This window comes from Amblyraja radiata, chromosome 6 (assembly GCF_010909765.2).
Source record: "Amblyraja radiata isolate CabotCenter1 chromosome 6, sAmbRad1.1.pri, whole genome shotgun sequence".
Lineage (NCBI taxonomy): Eukaryota > Metazoa > Chordata > Chondrichthyes > Rajiformes > Rajidae > Amblyraja > Amblyraja radiata.
Genome location: NC_045961.1, coordinates 27,679,979 through 27,696,694, shown reverse-complemented (window position 1 = coordinate 27,696,694; position 16,716 = coordinate 27,679,979). Strand labels below are relative to the sequence as shown.

The following is a 16,716-nucleotide window of genomic DNA, read 5'->3' as shown; positions in this document are numbered from 1 at the left end:
GATCTGGCATTGGAATTGACCAACTAGGTTGTATAACAATTAGTTAATATTCAAGGTGCAGATTGATTAATGTTTCTACACAGTCTTGCTTTACAGATATGGCACTCAGATGAAAGCACTGCTTATCAAACTGTCTGAGATTTTCTCCTTTTACATTTGCTAGTCTGTCTGCTCATTAAAGTGAACAAATCACAGGGTGACCAGCATAGAAATGAAAAACCCAGCAATTACATTCAAAGGTAAATCAGAGCAAGTTTCAGACTCCAAACTTGACAGAAAAAGCTTAAAATTACTTACTGTGCTTACGTAAAATATACTTTGCTATTCAAGCAATGATTGTCAACTTACACAGCATTTGTTCAATAAGAAAGGAAAATAGTCAGGTAAATTTGCTGTCATCTCAAACAGTTAACGAGAATGTGCGTATTACCAGACCTCTCTTCATAATCTGATTAACTCTTTGACCCTCAGGTAAAGATCTTCAAAACCTTTGGACTAATACCTGTGAATAATCATTTCATTGCTGACAGGATTAGTATTTTTCTAAGGTGATCTTTCAATGTTTCAGTGGAACTGAATGATTTAGACACACATCATTTTGTTTGGCTTGTTGTAGGAAGGAAGTGCAGATGTTGGTTTAAACCAAGATAGATACAAAATGCTGGAGTAACTCAGCGAGACAGGCAGCATCTCTGGAGAGAAGGAATGGGTGACGTTTCAGGTCAAGACCCTTCTTCAGACTCCTTTGGTTTACTGTCTAATACCTGTTCAATTGTACCGAGGGGTCAAGGAAAGAGCGTTCACGTCGCGGCCATGTTTCCACCAATCTTTCCACCACCACGCACAAGAAGCACAAGAAGCGACAAGACAGACACCATTGTATGCAGATGCCGAGAGGTGTGTTCAGCTCTGGCTGAACAACTTCTAATCCTGTGTGTGGACTCGATAAGAAGAAGAATTGTACTGAGGTATTGGAAACAACTGCTGTTTGTAACCTTATAGAAGATCATGTTATTTGACTAATAGCCCTGTCCCACTGTACGAGTTAATTCCAAGAGCTCTCCCGAGTTTAAAAAAAATCAGACTCATGCTGAGCACTGAGAATGAACGTAGCGGGTACGTCGGAGCTTGGGGACGTCTCTTAGCGCTAACGGCAGGTACTTGGGGAGACTCGCTAACGGCAGGTAAGCCCGGGAAGACTCGTGAAGATTTTTCAACATGATGAAAAATGTCCACGAGAGCCCCGAGTACCGACGAGTGGCCATTACCGTAAATGTCCGAGTTCGAATCAGGGCAAACACGGGAGAACTCATGAACTCAATGAACTCATACCGTGGGACAGGGCTATAAAGCATCTCACAAACATTGTTTTTCTTGGTTCATAAACTACAATGAGTGGCAGAGATCATCCTTTAAAAGTTACAATATTTTGCCTTTCTTCCTGCTTGGTTTATGTTTAGAATATTCTGACTTCTGACTCCTGAACAAACATTAATCTCTACATTATATTTTAGTGTACCAAAGAAGTAAATCCCCAATTAGAATGTAATCTTTTAATCTATCGTCAAGCCTGTACTTTTCTAAATATAACTTGTCTTATTCTCACCTAAACCCATGAATCACTACCAATTCTCAAGAGTCAAGTCAAGAGTCAAGAGAGTTTTATTGCCATATGTCCCAGATGGGACAATACAATTCTTACTTGCTGCAGCACAACAGAATATGTGAATGTGTAAATATAGTATATAACGGGGGAAGAGAAAAAAAGAAAAAGTTCAATAAATAACAAATATAGTGCAAATAACAAATAATAATATAGTCTAAAAACTTTCTTCTCCTGGAATCTCAATATTTTATTTCTGGATTTACTTTCTAAACAAAACAAAGCCCAGAAACTTAGGTACTGATTTTTTTCTGGCATTATCCGATGTTAACAATCTCCCTAACACAGTTTGGAAACTATTTTTAAAAATCTCACGAAAATCAATAACGCCGGTTCCAGAAAGCATTGATGGAATCCTTTCCATAATTCCATTGTGATTCAGGAACAACAGGTGTTAGTGGCTTACTATCCTGCATTGGGATCATTTTCCTCACAGCTCTATCCACAGAAAGGTTCAAACCACAATACAACTAGCAGACCTTCGGTTATAGTGACGCAGTGGTAGAGCTGCTGCCTAACACATCAGAGACCCAGGTTCGATCCTTCCTCAAGTGCTGTCTGTACGGAGTTTGCATGTTCTCCCTGTGACTGTGTGGGTTTTCTGGGGCGCACTGGTTGCCTCCCACAGGTTTGTAGGTTAATTGGCCCCTAGTATGTAGGATAGAACTAGTGTACGGGTAACAATTAGAAACATAGAAAATAGGTGCAGGAGGAAGCCATTTGACCCTTCGAGCCAGCGCTGCCATTCATTGTGATCATGGCTGATCAACCACAAACAATTACCCGTGCCTGCCTTCTCCCCATATCCCTTGATTCCGCTAGCCCCTAGAGCTCTATCTAACGCTCTTTTAAATTCATCCAGTGAATTGGCCTCCACTGCCTTCTGTGGCAGAGAATTTCACAAATTCACCACTCAGTGGGCCGAAGGGCTTGTTTCCACTAAACTAAATGATTGAGGAGTGTTGACAAAGATTGAATGCAAGCTACAATGTTGTGTGCTGGGGGACAGAGTTGCCTAAAGACGACAGGGAAGCCTGCACAGGTTTCTGAAGAACAGCACACTCTAGAGACAGTCTCTTTATTAAAAAAGATGCATGTAAAGGAATGGTCACTGAAGTCACGCAGACGTTGAAATGGTCAGATGGGCATAGGCCACCAGAGACAAACTGCAATGTTCATGAGGTATGGTGAGATCGACTGATTTTGACTTTGAGAGCAGTGCAGGGACTTGCACGACCTTATGCCTGTGCCTTTCAGAGGTCACAAACTAATTCAGATGCTCGCACTGTTCTCAGCCAAACTCCAAAGATTTGCCATTTTGCTGGTCTCCCAAGGGAGATCTCTCCCTAAGGGAGAGAAAAATTCAACATGGTGGCAAAACTAGGAGAGCCAGAGATCTGGGTTAAATTCTGCCATTGGGAGATGTCTGCTTGGAGTTTGCATGTTCTCCCCGAGAATGCATTGGTTTCTTCTTACATCCCAACGGCGTGTGGGTTGGCAGGTTAATTGGCCACTGTAAAATTGCCCCAAGTATGCAGGTGTGTGGTATAATCTGGGAGGGAGAGTGTGTGGGGAGAATTAAAAATGCAATCAATGTAGGATTGCTGTTAATGTGTAGAAGGTTGGCACAGACTTGGTAGGCCGAAGGGTCTGTTATGTGTTGTATCTAGGACTCTCAACTGGCAATGTGAAACCTTTGATTATGGTTAATGTCATTTTTGCAATAAAACCCAGATGGTATTTGGCTGAACTGCATGCAATGTGAGCTCTCATAAAGGGCACTCACAACTTTCTATCATGTAGAATTTGGCACCTGTACAGAGTTTTTTCAGAAGCCCACACCCCTTGGAGGATTTCCATCTTGCAGCAGGCACACACTGATAGCAGACATCCCCAATAGCTGATTGCATGATGGGGTTGACCTTTTAATAGCCACTTCCTAAGATCATGGCTGAGAGGAAACATGGAAGGGTTTACAGTGTCTCTGATGTCTTATGAACTTCTTTATTTGCAAGGTCTTTTAAATTGGTATTTCTGGATGCTTATTGTTGAGGAGGTTCTTGCTGAAGCCACCCAGGAAGTGATGATTGGGAGTATAGAGGAAGGAACTGCAGATGCTAGTTTAAACCAAAGATAGACACAAAGAGCTGGAGTAACTCAGCGGGTCAGACAGCATCTCTGGTGAAAAGGAATATGTGACGAATTCTTGCGTCTGAAGAAGGGTCTCAACCCAAAATGTCACATATTCCTTTTCACCAGAGATGCTGTCTGACCCGTTGAGTTTCTCCAGCTTTTTGTACCTATCAGTGGCAATTGGGAACCCGGTTTGGATCAGTCTGGTCAAGATTTGTTTGCCAGAGCTGTATAAAACTCTGCCAAAGAATACAGGAGAGATGTGGTTGGCTGTCATTCAATTAAAGCCTTTGGCAAAAATAAAGGCTGGTTCTTCTGGAAGTGAGTCACACCATTCCTAATTCAAACCCAAATCATTCAGGATCTTGCTGGAGGCAAAGCTTTGGCTTTGCATAACGGTGTAATATCGTGGGTGACCAAGATTTCCTACGGCCGAGATAAATAGTCTTTTAGATCAGTTTACTTTGGTTTAAAAGTACAGCATGAAAACAGGCCCTTCGGCCCACTGTCTCCACACCGACCGTTGATGTTCTATGTATCTTGCTTTTCCATCCACTCTCTACACACTGGGGGCAATTTCTTCTATTGCCAGAGTCAGACCATGCGCAAACTGGAGGAACAACTCATATCCCGCTTGAGTAGCTAACAACCCAATGGTATGAACATTGAATTCTACAATCTTAGGAAACTACGTAACCCTTCTTTTTCTTCCCCCACATACCTCTGCCCCACCCCCCCCCCCTCCCCTGGGCCCCACCTGGACTTGTGCCTATTTTCGTCTATCCCTCCTCACATTTTCATTCCTTCCTCTAATCTGCACAACTGGCAAATCAATCCTTTTGGTTCTTTTCATCGCTGGCCTTTCTCCAACCATCTGCCTATCAAAAATCCCTCCTCACCTGTATTAGGGACAATTATACAGAGGCCAATTAACCTACAAATCCGCACATCTTCAGGGTGTGGGTGGAGACCGGGGCACCCAGAAAAAACACACCCAGTCACAGGGAGAACGTGCAAGCTCCACACAGACAGCACCTGAGTTCAGGATCGAGCCTAGGTTTCTGGTGCGGTGCGGCAGCAGCTCTACCGGGTGTGCCACTATATCGCCCATCTCTCAAGCAATCAAAAGGTATGGGACAGGTGAGAAAATGAATGAATGTAGTACCAGTCATGATCTTATTGATTGATGGAGCCTGTTTCGATTTCTTTTGCTCTTGCTTTCTTAAATGAAATGTTACCTCTCATGGTTGCTTCAATCAGAGTGATGAAGAGTAATAGGCATAATGATGCCTGTCCTTCAATCTGCGTCGGGCAATGGAAAAAGAACAAAGGGGAGGAAGTGCACTCTCTTTTAAACCAGTAAACCTGGTTCAGCATTTCCCCTTTGAAAAATGGGCAATGAAAAATATAAAATTCAAAGCATATCAACAATGGTAGTAACACAACTCTGACTCTTCTTTCCTCTGATAATGTCTTATTAATATAAATAATGTATTCTTCAAATTACTGACAAGTGTAAAATGCATTGAGAGACGCAATATGCCGAGCGCTGGAATCATTTCAACATGCTACATGCTTGTGCATGGCACCAATTAACAAAGCAGCCACAACAGGAGTCAACAAACCACAGCTTTGACAATGTTATTAATGAGAACTTTGAGCAGCTTCAACTCCTTTAACAGCCACTCACTAATAACCCCCCCCCCCCCCCCCCCCCCCCCCCCCCCCTAAACCCCCCGCCCGACACCTTGACAATCCTCACGTCTATTCCAAAAGTTGCTGCATCATACATTAAAGCTACAATATAAAAACACTTACAATGCAGAAAACTACATTGATGTTATATTAGTAAACTGGTATCCTTTAATACAGTACTGTTAGCATTTCACCCACTAGATAATGAAGCAGTCATTTAAACTGACTTGTGAGACTTCTGCACTGGCAATTTTGCCTCTTAAAACAAAATGAAAAGAGAAAACGCTGAAACTGAAGAGAATTTCAAATATATGGCACAGTTCCAACAAATGACAATACTGCAGTCTGACTACAGGAAGAAGGAAGCCAAACAGATGGCGTAACAGTGGAAGTTACGTCTTTTAAGATAATGGCTACATGAGTGATAATAGCTACATTTTAGAACATTTGCGGAGATGTGGGACAACAGCTGCTGAATAATAAATATTGTCAGTGTTTTAGCCAATACATTTCTCACTTATTGGAACAATGCATGTATTTATTGTAATGGTTGGTTGTTCAAAGAGTATATGCAGCAATATATGTTGATTTTAAAATATGGCCACAAGTACCTGCTAGTGTATTTCTAAATTCAAAACAAATGTATTTGTCGTTTTTGTGCCCTCTCCTTCAATGCATTTTCACCTGCGGCATTTCAATGCTGGCACAAAAATGACACAGGCATATCATTTATTCCATTTTTGCATTGCACATTTCTTCCATTAATGTTAAAGGCACCAGCTGCCCTATCAAGAGTCAAGAGTCAGGAATGCCTTATTGGCATATGTCCCAGACAGAACATTGAAATTCTTACTTGCAGCAGCACAACTGAATATGTAAATATAGTACACTGTAAACAATATAATGAACAAAAAAAAGTTTAGTGTGTGTGTATGTGTGTATATATATATACACGCACATAGAACGCACATAGAACACACACACACACACACACATATATACACACACACACACACTATTATTGTTTGTTGGTTTATGTATATAATTGTGTATATATTGTGGGATCTCGTGCAGGACAGAGCAGGTGAGAGGATAGAAGTTGGTATGGAGGATGGTGTGCAAAAGGTTAGTGGACAGAATAGGCAGGTGAAAGGCGGAGAGTGAAGAAGGAGGGTTGGTTTAAACTGCACGTATTTTAATGCAAGGGGCCTGACGGGTAAGGCAGATGAGCTCAGGGCATGGATAGGTACGAGTGACTGGGATGTTGTAGCCATGACTGAAATCTGGTTAAGGGAGGGGCAGGACTGGCAGCTCAATGTTCCAGGGTACAGGAGGTTCCGGAGAGACAGGGGTGGGGAAAAAGAGGAGGGGGGGTTGCATCGTTCGTTAAGGAGGATGTCACGGCTGTGTTCAGAGGTGACATTACGGACGGTTCGACTTGTGAGGCTATATGGGTGGAGCTGAGGAACAAGATAGGAATGATCACCTTGTTGGGTGTGAACTGCAGACCTCCGAATAGTCAACTGGAATTAGAAGAACAAACGTGCCAGGAGATTGCAGACAGATGCAGGTCAAATAAGGTTGTTGTAGTAGGGGATTTAACTGTCCCAATATAGACTGGGAAAATTATAGCGTGATGGGTTCAGATGGGGTGCAATTCCTCAAAAGTGTTCAGGAGATTTCTTCAGCAGTATGTGGAGGCCCCCACATGTGAAAGGGCAACGCTGGATCTAGTATTAGGAAATTGGGAAAGGCAAGTTAATGAAGTGTGTGTGGAGGAGCCTTGTGGGACCAGTGACCACATTTCGATTAGGTTATTTTTTTTTTCTTGCACTCAACATTTATTAACAAGACAAAGTACACATACAAACAAAATATACAAATCACACAGCAGCTGTCAGCATCACATCAGATCATCCTAGAGTTCTGTCGCAGAAGCATCACATTCACACGCAAGCTCATCATATATAATCCTACTTAATATATAGTCACCCGTTATGTTAAACCAAACACTTGTATGCCTCGTAAAGGACTTATTTTGTCATTGATCGCCCCTATGTATGGATTTATACACAGTCACAATCATGTCTGTGCTTATAGTTCTAAATACGCGTATAAAGTACCAATCGAACTCCTCCCTTCCACTGGGGCTATAGAGAAATCGTGTCCTTAATCAGTCTTGGCAGTTGTAGTAATACCGGTGTCCACATGATGTTGAAAGCATCAGTCCTTAACTGGAGTTTAGCTGTTATACTTTCCATCAATATATACTTTTCAGTCTTTCTCTCCACTGTTGAACATTTGGTGGCTTTACATTTCTCCATGACACTGTAATCATCTTCTTTGCAATCAACAGCAACACCCCAAGCAAGTATGTCTAATTTTTGGTTATATTTTCTGGAGTCTCTCCTAGTATGAAGCATGCCGGCTCCAGAGGTAGATCCACCCCCAAAATTAGCTTGAATATCTCTCCAATATTGATACAATTTGGGATAATCCCAAAAAATATGGGTATGATCGCCAATCTTCCCGCATTGTCTCCAGCATAAATCTGAGGTGTTGCTGTATCTTGCTAACATAACAGGAGTCTTAAATACTCTCATTCTAGTTTTCCATTCAAACTCCCTGCAGGCGGGGCTGTTTGTTAACTTATGACCCAAAAGACATGTCTTTTCCCACGTTTCATCAGTAATAATAATATTCATTTCCAATTCCCATTTCTGTTTTGTTTCTATAGTGTTTCCTTTTACATAATCTTAAAGTCCTTTATATAAGTGGGATAGCAGATTATTTTTTATCGCTCCCTCCATAGTAAACAGGAAGATCTTTTCCAAATTAGAAGGTAATTTACATATCTGCTCCCAATCTACGTGTGTCTGCAGGTAATGCCGTATTTGGAGAAATTTAAAAAAAGGCCGTCCCTGACAAACTAAATTCTTTCTGAAGATGCTCATATGATTTCAAAACTCCCCCACAAAAAAGCCGATCCACAATTTAACTGGGTAAAAAATCAGGAATAGCAGCTATCTTCAGTACTCTAGATATAGAATTGAAGAGATTTAGTTGCATTCTTATAACCAGCCAAGTTTTCATTGTGAATTTAATCCATTCATTATCTGTTTTTAATTTCTTCCAGTTTGCTTGACTTGGGAATGGGAGTCCTACCAGGGCAGTACTGGGACATGAATTTTGCTCGATTCTCACCCACCCCGTTTCCTTATCATTTGTTATCCATGCTATCAGGGTCCTCAGCTGCGCTGCCCAGTAATAGTATTTAATGTTGGGCAAATTTAGGCCCCCTTTTTGTTTTGGTAGTAACAGTATCTTGAGTCTAACTAGGTTTCTTCTTTTGCCACACAAATCTTGATAGCTCTTTGTCCAACGCTTTAAATGCCACCCCAGGGACCCCTACTGGCAAAGATTGAAATAAAAAAAGCAGTCGGGGCAAAATATTCATTCGAACAACTTCAATTCTACCAATTAGAGATAGAGGGAGAATCTCCCATCTGAGCATATCTGCCTTTATCCCCTTTAGTAGCTTTCCATAGTTAGCTTCATACAGTGTTGAAATGGAGGGGGTGATGACAATGCCTAGGTATCTGAAACCATGCCTAGGTATCTGATACCCTCCCTAGACCAATGAAACCTAACCTGATAATTTAGTTGCGAAGGCCATCTACCTGACAGTATCATTGCTTCCGATTTTGAATCATTTATTTTATAACCAGATACTACTACATATTCCTTTAAAACTTGCATTAGGCGAGGCACTGAGGAAATAGGATTGCTCACATACAGCATAACATCATCCGCAAATAATGACATTTTATATTCCGGAAATTTCCGGAAAAGGACCGAGGAAATTTGAGCAGTCACTGGAAGTGTCTTGAGAGTAGGCAGGGTTACTGTCGAAGAAGTACTGAAGGTATTGTCGTGTTTGAAGGTAGACAAATCTCCAGGGCCTGATCTGATATATCCGAGGACATTGTGGGAAACTAAAGAGGAAATTGCGGAGGCCCAGGTTTAAATTTTATGAATCGTCCTTAAATACAAGACAGGTGCCGGAAGACTGGAGGGTGGCAAATGTTGTTGTTCTTTTCAAGAAGGATTGCAGGGAAAATGCTGGGAACTATATATAGGCCGGTGAGCTTAACATCTGTAGTTGATAAGTTACTGGACAGTATTCTGAGGGATAGCATTTTTTTTAGTTTAGAGATACGGCGCGGAAACAGACCCTTCAGCCCACCGGGTCCGCGCCGACCAGCGATCCCCGCACATTAACACTATCCTACACCCACTAGGGACAATTTTTACATTTCCCAAGCCAATTAACCTACAAACTTGTACGTCTTTGCAGTATGGGAGGAAACCAAAGATCTCGGAGAGAACCCACGGGGAGAATTCACAAACTCCGTACAGACAGCACCCGTAGTCGGGATCATACCTGGGTCTCTGACGCTGCATTGGCTGTAAGGCAGCAACTCTACCGTGACCGCCCAAAGGATATACAGGTATTTGGATGGGCAAGGGCTGATTAGGGATAGTCCGCATGGTTTTGTACGTGGATGGTCATGTCTCACAAATCTGATTGATTTTTTTTTTAAGACATAACCAAAAAGGTTGATGAAGGCAGAGCTGTAGATGTTGTGTACATGGACATGGACTTCAGTAAGGCATTCGTCAAGGTTCCGCATGGTAGGCTGCTCTGGAAAGTTAGATCGCATGGAATCCAAGGAGAGATAGCTGAATGGATAGCAAATTGGCTTCATAGAAGGAAGCAGAGTGTAGTGGTGGAAGGTTGCTTCTCAGACTGGATGCCTGTGACTAGAGGTATGCCTCAGGATTCAGTGCTGGGCCCGTTACTGTTTGTCATCTACATCAATGATTTGGATGAGAACATACGGGGCAAGATTAGCAAGTTTGCTGATGATACAAAAGTTAGTGGTTTTGCAGATAGTGAAGATGGTTGTGAACGATTGCAGCAGGATCTGGATCGATTGGCCAGGTGGAGGGAGGAATGGTTGATGGAATTGAATGCAGAGAAGTGTGAGGTGTTGCATTTTGGGAAGTCGAACAAGGGCAGATACACAGTAAATGCTAGGCCTCTGGGTAGTGTTGTAGAGCAGAGGGATCTAGGAGTGCAGGTGCATGGTTCCTTGAAGGTCGAGTCGCAGGTAGACAAGGTGGTCAAAAAGGCTTTTGGCACTTTGGCCTTCATCAGTCAGAGTATTGAGTATAAAAGTTGGGAGTTCATGTTGTAGTTGTATAAGACGTTGATGAGACCGCATTTAGAATATTGTGTTCAGTTCTGGGCACCATGTTATAAGAAAGATATTGTCAAGCTTGAAAGGGTTCAGAAAAGATTTACGAGGATGCTGCCAGGACTAGAGGGTGTGAGCTATAGGAGACGTTGAGTCGGCTAGGTCTCTATTCCATGGAGTGCTGGAGGATAATGGGTGATCTTATGGAGGTGCAAAAGATCCTGAGAAGCTGCCACAAGAACAAGAGGAGATGGTTGAGGCTGGGACTATCCCATCTTTTAAGAAACAGTTAAACAGGTACATGGATAGGACAGGTTAGGAGGGATATTGTCCAAATGCAGGCAAGTGGGGCTAGTGTAGCTGGGACATTGTTGGCCGGTGTGGGTGAGTTGGGCCGAAGGGCCTGTTTCCACACTGGACTCTAAAGGGCCAAAGGGCCTGTTTCCACACTTTCTACACCGACTCAAAAATAGTGCAAAAAGACCAAACCAATGCCCTATGGCACTATTGAGGAGCGGAGACTTGACCAATATCACTATAAAACACATTGTTAGCAAAGTAAAATACAGACCAATGACAAACCATTGGTGATCATTATATTACACCATGAAATTGACAGCAGCAGTGTGATTTCGGTGCTGGCATAATTTAATGTGGGAATCGTGAAGTTCTATCAGTAATTTAGTACACCTTCTCAACAAGAGCAGTCAAGGGAACTCAGTTGTGCCATGAACCATTCTCACAATGCATCCTGCATTAGATCGAAGTTTGTTTTTTATTGGTATACAAAGTCAGATCTACTACTTAAGGAACAATGGGTTGCAAATTCTAGTACATCTGAAGTATGATGTGAATGCAGAAGGTGCCTCTGGGCATGGAGGAAAGGGGAGGAATCGGATACGGGACTTACTTGCACACAATAGAGACATTCTGACACGTCCAGCCTCTCTGACTTCTGTTATCACTCTATTTTGAACGGTATGCTACTGATAATGGAGCACATCTCAGATAATGGCAAGAACATGGAAATGACAAGCTATATATCTGCTAAAGATTTACCTCCTCTATCCAGTTTTGTTCTTCTAAGCGCTTGTAGATCCGATTGACAGCGTCCTTGACATCTTCATCACGAATATCTTCACTTTGCACCATGGAACAGCACTCCTGATACAACCAATATTTAAAGTGCTTTAAACGGTGGTACACTTTCGTCCTCTCTGCACAAACACGACCAATTGACATCGTCTACAGTAATTCAAAAGAAGATGAGACAAATTGAACAGATCCAAACCACGTTACTTCAATGAATTTATAATTTGTCATGGGCCTGTCCCACTTAGACGATTTTTTCGGCGACTGCCATGGTCGTAGCATGTCGCCGAAAAACCGGTGACTGAACAATGTCTACGACAATGTCTACAACAACCCACCACCTAGTCGACGTCCAGCTACCGACAACCTACAACCGGCGACCCATTAGGACGTCTACCTACGACCACACCTACGCCAACCTATGTCAACCTACGTCCACCAGCGACAAGCTACGACAAGGTAAGACAATTCAGTCATCGGTACCTGTCGCCAGTTGATGTAGGTAGTCACCAATGGAATTCACCGAAGTCAGCACCGGCGACAACCTACGTCACCTGGCGACAACCTACGACAGCACCTACAAATTGTTTGTGTTAAAAATTTTATTGTGTTTTTGTGTGTTCTTTCTCATTGTACCGCTGCTGGCAAATTCATTTCTCTTGCACTTTATGTGCAATGTGACGAATAAAACTGATTGATTGATTGACATCAGGAGAAGTCAAGCTACGCTCATTGGCGGTAAGCCAAGTGTCGCCGAAAAGTTTTAAACATTTCAAAATCCAGCGGTGACCAGAAAAACTGAGGAGACTATACAGGCGACACCCCGGCGACCATGTGGCGACAGCCTAGTCGCCTGTAGACGCCTAGAAAATCGCCTAAGTGGGACAGGGGCATTAATCTATGAGATTTACATCAGCGGCCCTTTCAAATTCAAACTGCAGTAAGAAATCTGATTAATTTGCTTGATTCTTTTTTAAAAAGCTTAAATGATATTGCTTAAACAAAAAAAGAGAAGTTTTTCTTGAGGATATTGTGGTAAAGGGTGGGGGTTGATAATCCATACAGGAAAGAGGGTCCTGGGTTGAAAACTGATTTTTGTTTCTGAATATTCTATCGAGCTTCCACAAGTGTACAGTGTAGAGCAGACGGATTGGTTGCATTGGGCTTGTTCGGTGATTTTAAGTCCGAAAACAAAGGAGGCTGCAAAAAGTGTTGGGTGTTCTCGATCAGGGGTATTGGCCTCCTCACCATCATACGATGGCACAGGATCTATATAGGCAACAATATCATCAAAGGCTTACACCACTGTGCCCAAGCTCTAATTTTGCTGCTGCCACCGGGAAGAAGTTACAGGAGCCGAAGGCCATTACCTCCAATTTCAAGTACATTTTCTTTCCATCAACCATCAGCTTCTAGATTCATCCTGCCCAACCCTAACTACTAACGTATTTCAACACCAAACTATTATGGACCTTGTTAAAGTAGCACTACATACTTTGGCTTGCGCTATTCTACTGGTTTATGGCATATAACTGATAATTTATTGTATATTTTATAATTGGCCCTGTGCATATGAGAATTAAGTTTTCTTGAGTCTTGAAGTATTAGGATGACTATGGTACCCCTGGGCTGGGAGATAAAACATCAGCCTCCTCCTCACCCGTAAGTGTTGGACTGTGTTTCCAAGTGAATGTTGTGTAAAGACAGCAGAGAGCTCTATCAGCTCTTTAGCCAAACACTGTGATAGAAACATAGAAAATAGGTGCAGGAGTAGGCCATTCGGCCCTACGAGCCTGCACCGCCATTCAATATGATCATGGCTGATTATCCAACTCATCATCACGGTTTAAACAATAAAGAGATATTTTAGGTGAAGGAGATAGTGTGTCGATGGTGTCTCTAAAAGTACCATACTGGATAAAGCAGAGTGTTTGGATTGGAGGGTCGGGGAGGCAGGGCTGAAGAGTTTGGGCAACTTAACGGAAGGGGAAACAATTGATCAAACTGACATTGCTGTTCGCCTCAAGAACTCACGCAGGCAGCTGACATGGTGCCAATACAGGAGCTGCATCTATGTTAATTCTGCTCTATTAGACTGCTGTGGGGTGAGTATCTGTACATTTCAGTGTAGACTACATAGAGTGGCCGTAAGTGCTATTCATGAACACTGGCCAAAATAGTCTGTTTCCTTATGCTGGACTTTTCATTATCTTTTCAGGATGCTGATGTCATCCTAAAGTCATCCACAACTGTCCAACAGGAGCTGGAGGCGAGTTTGAATTACTGCCGTGCTACAGGGCGAAGGTTCGTTCACAATCAGTTGGGAAATTAGGAAGCTCCAGGTATGAGACCTAGTGATGTCAAAGGGATGGCTATATATTTCAGGTTAAGAAGCAACTTAATGGGAATAAGCAAGGTGTAGCTTTACTTTGTGTCTCTTGCCCTTGCCCTTGGTGGTAGAGGTCACAAACTTGGGAATTGCTGTTCGAGCAGCAATGTATTTTGCAAGTGATATACACCATGCTTATGGTGTTATATTGGTGAAGTATATATTCAGGTTGGCATTCAAGGTATGTGCTGGATAATTTTCACTGCTGTAGTGTTGTTAGAGTTGCACTCATTCATGTATGTAACGAGTATCCTATCATGCTCCTGTCTTGTGCCTGGTGGATGGTGGAAAGGCTTTGGGAGCCAGGAGGTGAGTTATTAATTGCAGAATGCCCACCCTCTAACACACTCTTTCAGACACAGTATTTATGTGGTTGGTGCCATTGAGTTTCTGGGCTCCAGGATGATGATGTCATCTTTGACCAGAAATTCAACTGGACCAGCCACATAAATATTGGAACTAGATGAAAAGGTCAAGGTAGAATTTAAGTTGATTTTAAAGCAGAGCTGTTACTCAATGCAATCCATTCAACCATGTCTAAAGTACCTCCTGGCTATAAAGCAACTGCCATTTTGCATTGCATCTCATGCTGATTTCCAATATTTTCACATAGTTTATGAAATGTCTACTGATTTAGACCAAAGGTGTTTACCATGTCCGAAGAAAGACCCCGTCCTGAAATGTCACCTATCCTTTTTCTCCATTGATTTTGCCTGATCCCTGAGTTACTCCAGCACTTTGTGTCTATCTTTTGTTTACCATGTTACTGGTTTCAGACCCTGCTCAAAGGTGATCCTAAATTAGTGAGCTCAGTCCTTACAGTAAAACACTGTAATTGTAAAGAGCAAAAGCTTGACACATTTAATCTTAATTATCTTTCACCAGTTGAATATTAAAGTGATTCTAATGGTGAAATGACTGAGCAAATGCACCAAGGTACGATATTGCCATCTGATGGAGCTTTGGAGACACAACGACTCGAGAACATAATATTAGTTTTTCTATCGACCATTACAGGTAACAATCATAATAGTATAATCAAAGATTATAATGCATGTTAATTTTTGAAACACCAATCAGCAGAGTAAGATTAAAATAATGTCATTGTCTGTTATCATTCTTATATCTGACAGTTGATTTACGTTTCACTTATTTCACTTATGTTATTCACTTTCCTCATGCAAATAACATAGATATTCTAAAAGAGGCTTAATATAATAACTTCATTATTGCCTCCACTTTGCATAGAGTGAACAATAGGAAACTCTAAGCACAGATTTATTTTTCAGCCCACCTTGCATTTTTTGGACAAAATAGCAAACTTGCAAAATTTGTGGATATTGAATTATATTGTCCTATTATGTTAATTGCTCTGAGGCACAAGGCCCATTTCAATAGAGCAGGGAATTAAAATGGATGAAAATAATTACTAATCTCTCCCAGTGACATTGTTATTGTTTGCTATTTTAACCACAGTTTAGAAAGTTGACTTAATCGCCTGTCAGAAGCTAGTGGGGCCTATGAACACGGTGAAATTAGTCTGCTGGGATGCAATAAGGACTCGAAGGATATTTTAACTCAAAAATGCAAAGATTCTGCTCGTGCCAACCTACCAGCCGCTCCACTAAAACAACAGATAATCCTTTTTGTAGAGGATTAGCAGGATGATTGTAGAGCGAAAGGTAATAAATAAATTAATCTAGTGTGCAACATGATGTGTGACAATTCTTTGTGTACTGGTCCCAGAAGAGGATGTACTACCTCAGTCTAACACAGTCATTCCATTCTTTTAAATCTCCATTCTTATTGTAAATAAATAATTACATTTAAATTGTGTTTTTTTTTAAATTAACCTGAAAATGTCCCAAGCCGCTTTCTAAACAATTACTATTATTTGTGGTAAAACATGGCAGGCGATTTTTTGGCACCGTTCCCACAATGTATTAAGTGAACACAGACCACCTGTTCTGATCTAGACAACCAGAGAAAAGGTTATACAATGTACAGGAAGGGGTATTTTTAAACCTTGCCACAAGAGACACAAGGGTAAGTTAGCTGCTCACTGGTTCAAAAGACTTGCTCATTTCCCTCCCATACAAATTTACTCCCTCTGTGCCAATATTCTATTTCTCCCCCAGCATTCAATTAATCATGCCTCAAAGATCTGTGAAATCTGTAAGTCTTGTACATCAGTGACAGACTGATTATGCAGAGTCAGAAACTGTTGCCAAACCACAACGTAGACCAAATTACCAAATGTGTTAACACTGATTAATTTGCAACATGATTTCACTTTATTTACCACTGATTGTCAAAACATAATGCCTTTCATGTAAGTGCTCCGAGAAGGTGATCTCGCTTGAGTTTGGCCAGGCTAAAGGAGGCTATCATTGTTTACTTCAAGATACTTGGGAGGTTTAGTGCAGAAATAACTTCTGGGATTTTGAGTCTATGAGACAGTTTGACTTTTGCTGCTACTGTGA

General features: G+C 41.7%; 1 protein-coding gene across 2 annotated transcripts in view; it reads right to left on the bottom strand.

The window, feature by feature from the left end:
- The window catches only part of ccdc82 (coiled-coil domain containing 82), a 52,642-nt gene that overhangs the window by 8,121 nt on the left and 27,805 nt on the right, over positions 1 to 16,716 (bottom strand). For both annotated transcript variants that reach the window (XM_033022372.1, XM_033022373.1), the window contains exon 7: positions 11,812 to 11,995. In XM_033022372.1, coding sequence (XP_032878263.1) covers positions 11,812 to 11,995 — 184 coding nt within the window. The remainder of the gene's footprint in view (positions 1 to 11,811; positions 11,996 to 16,716) is intronic.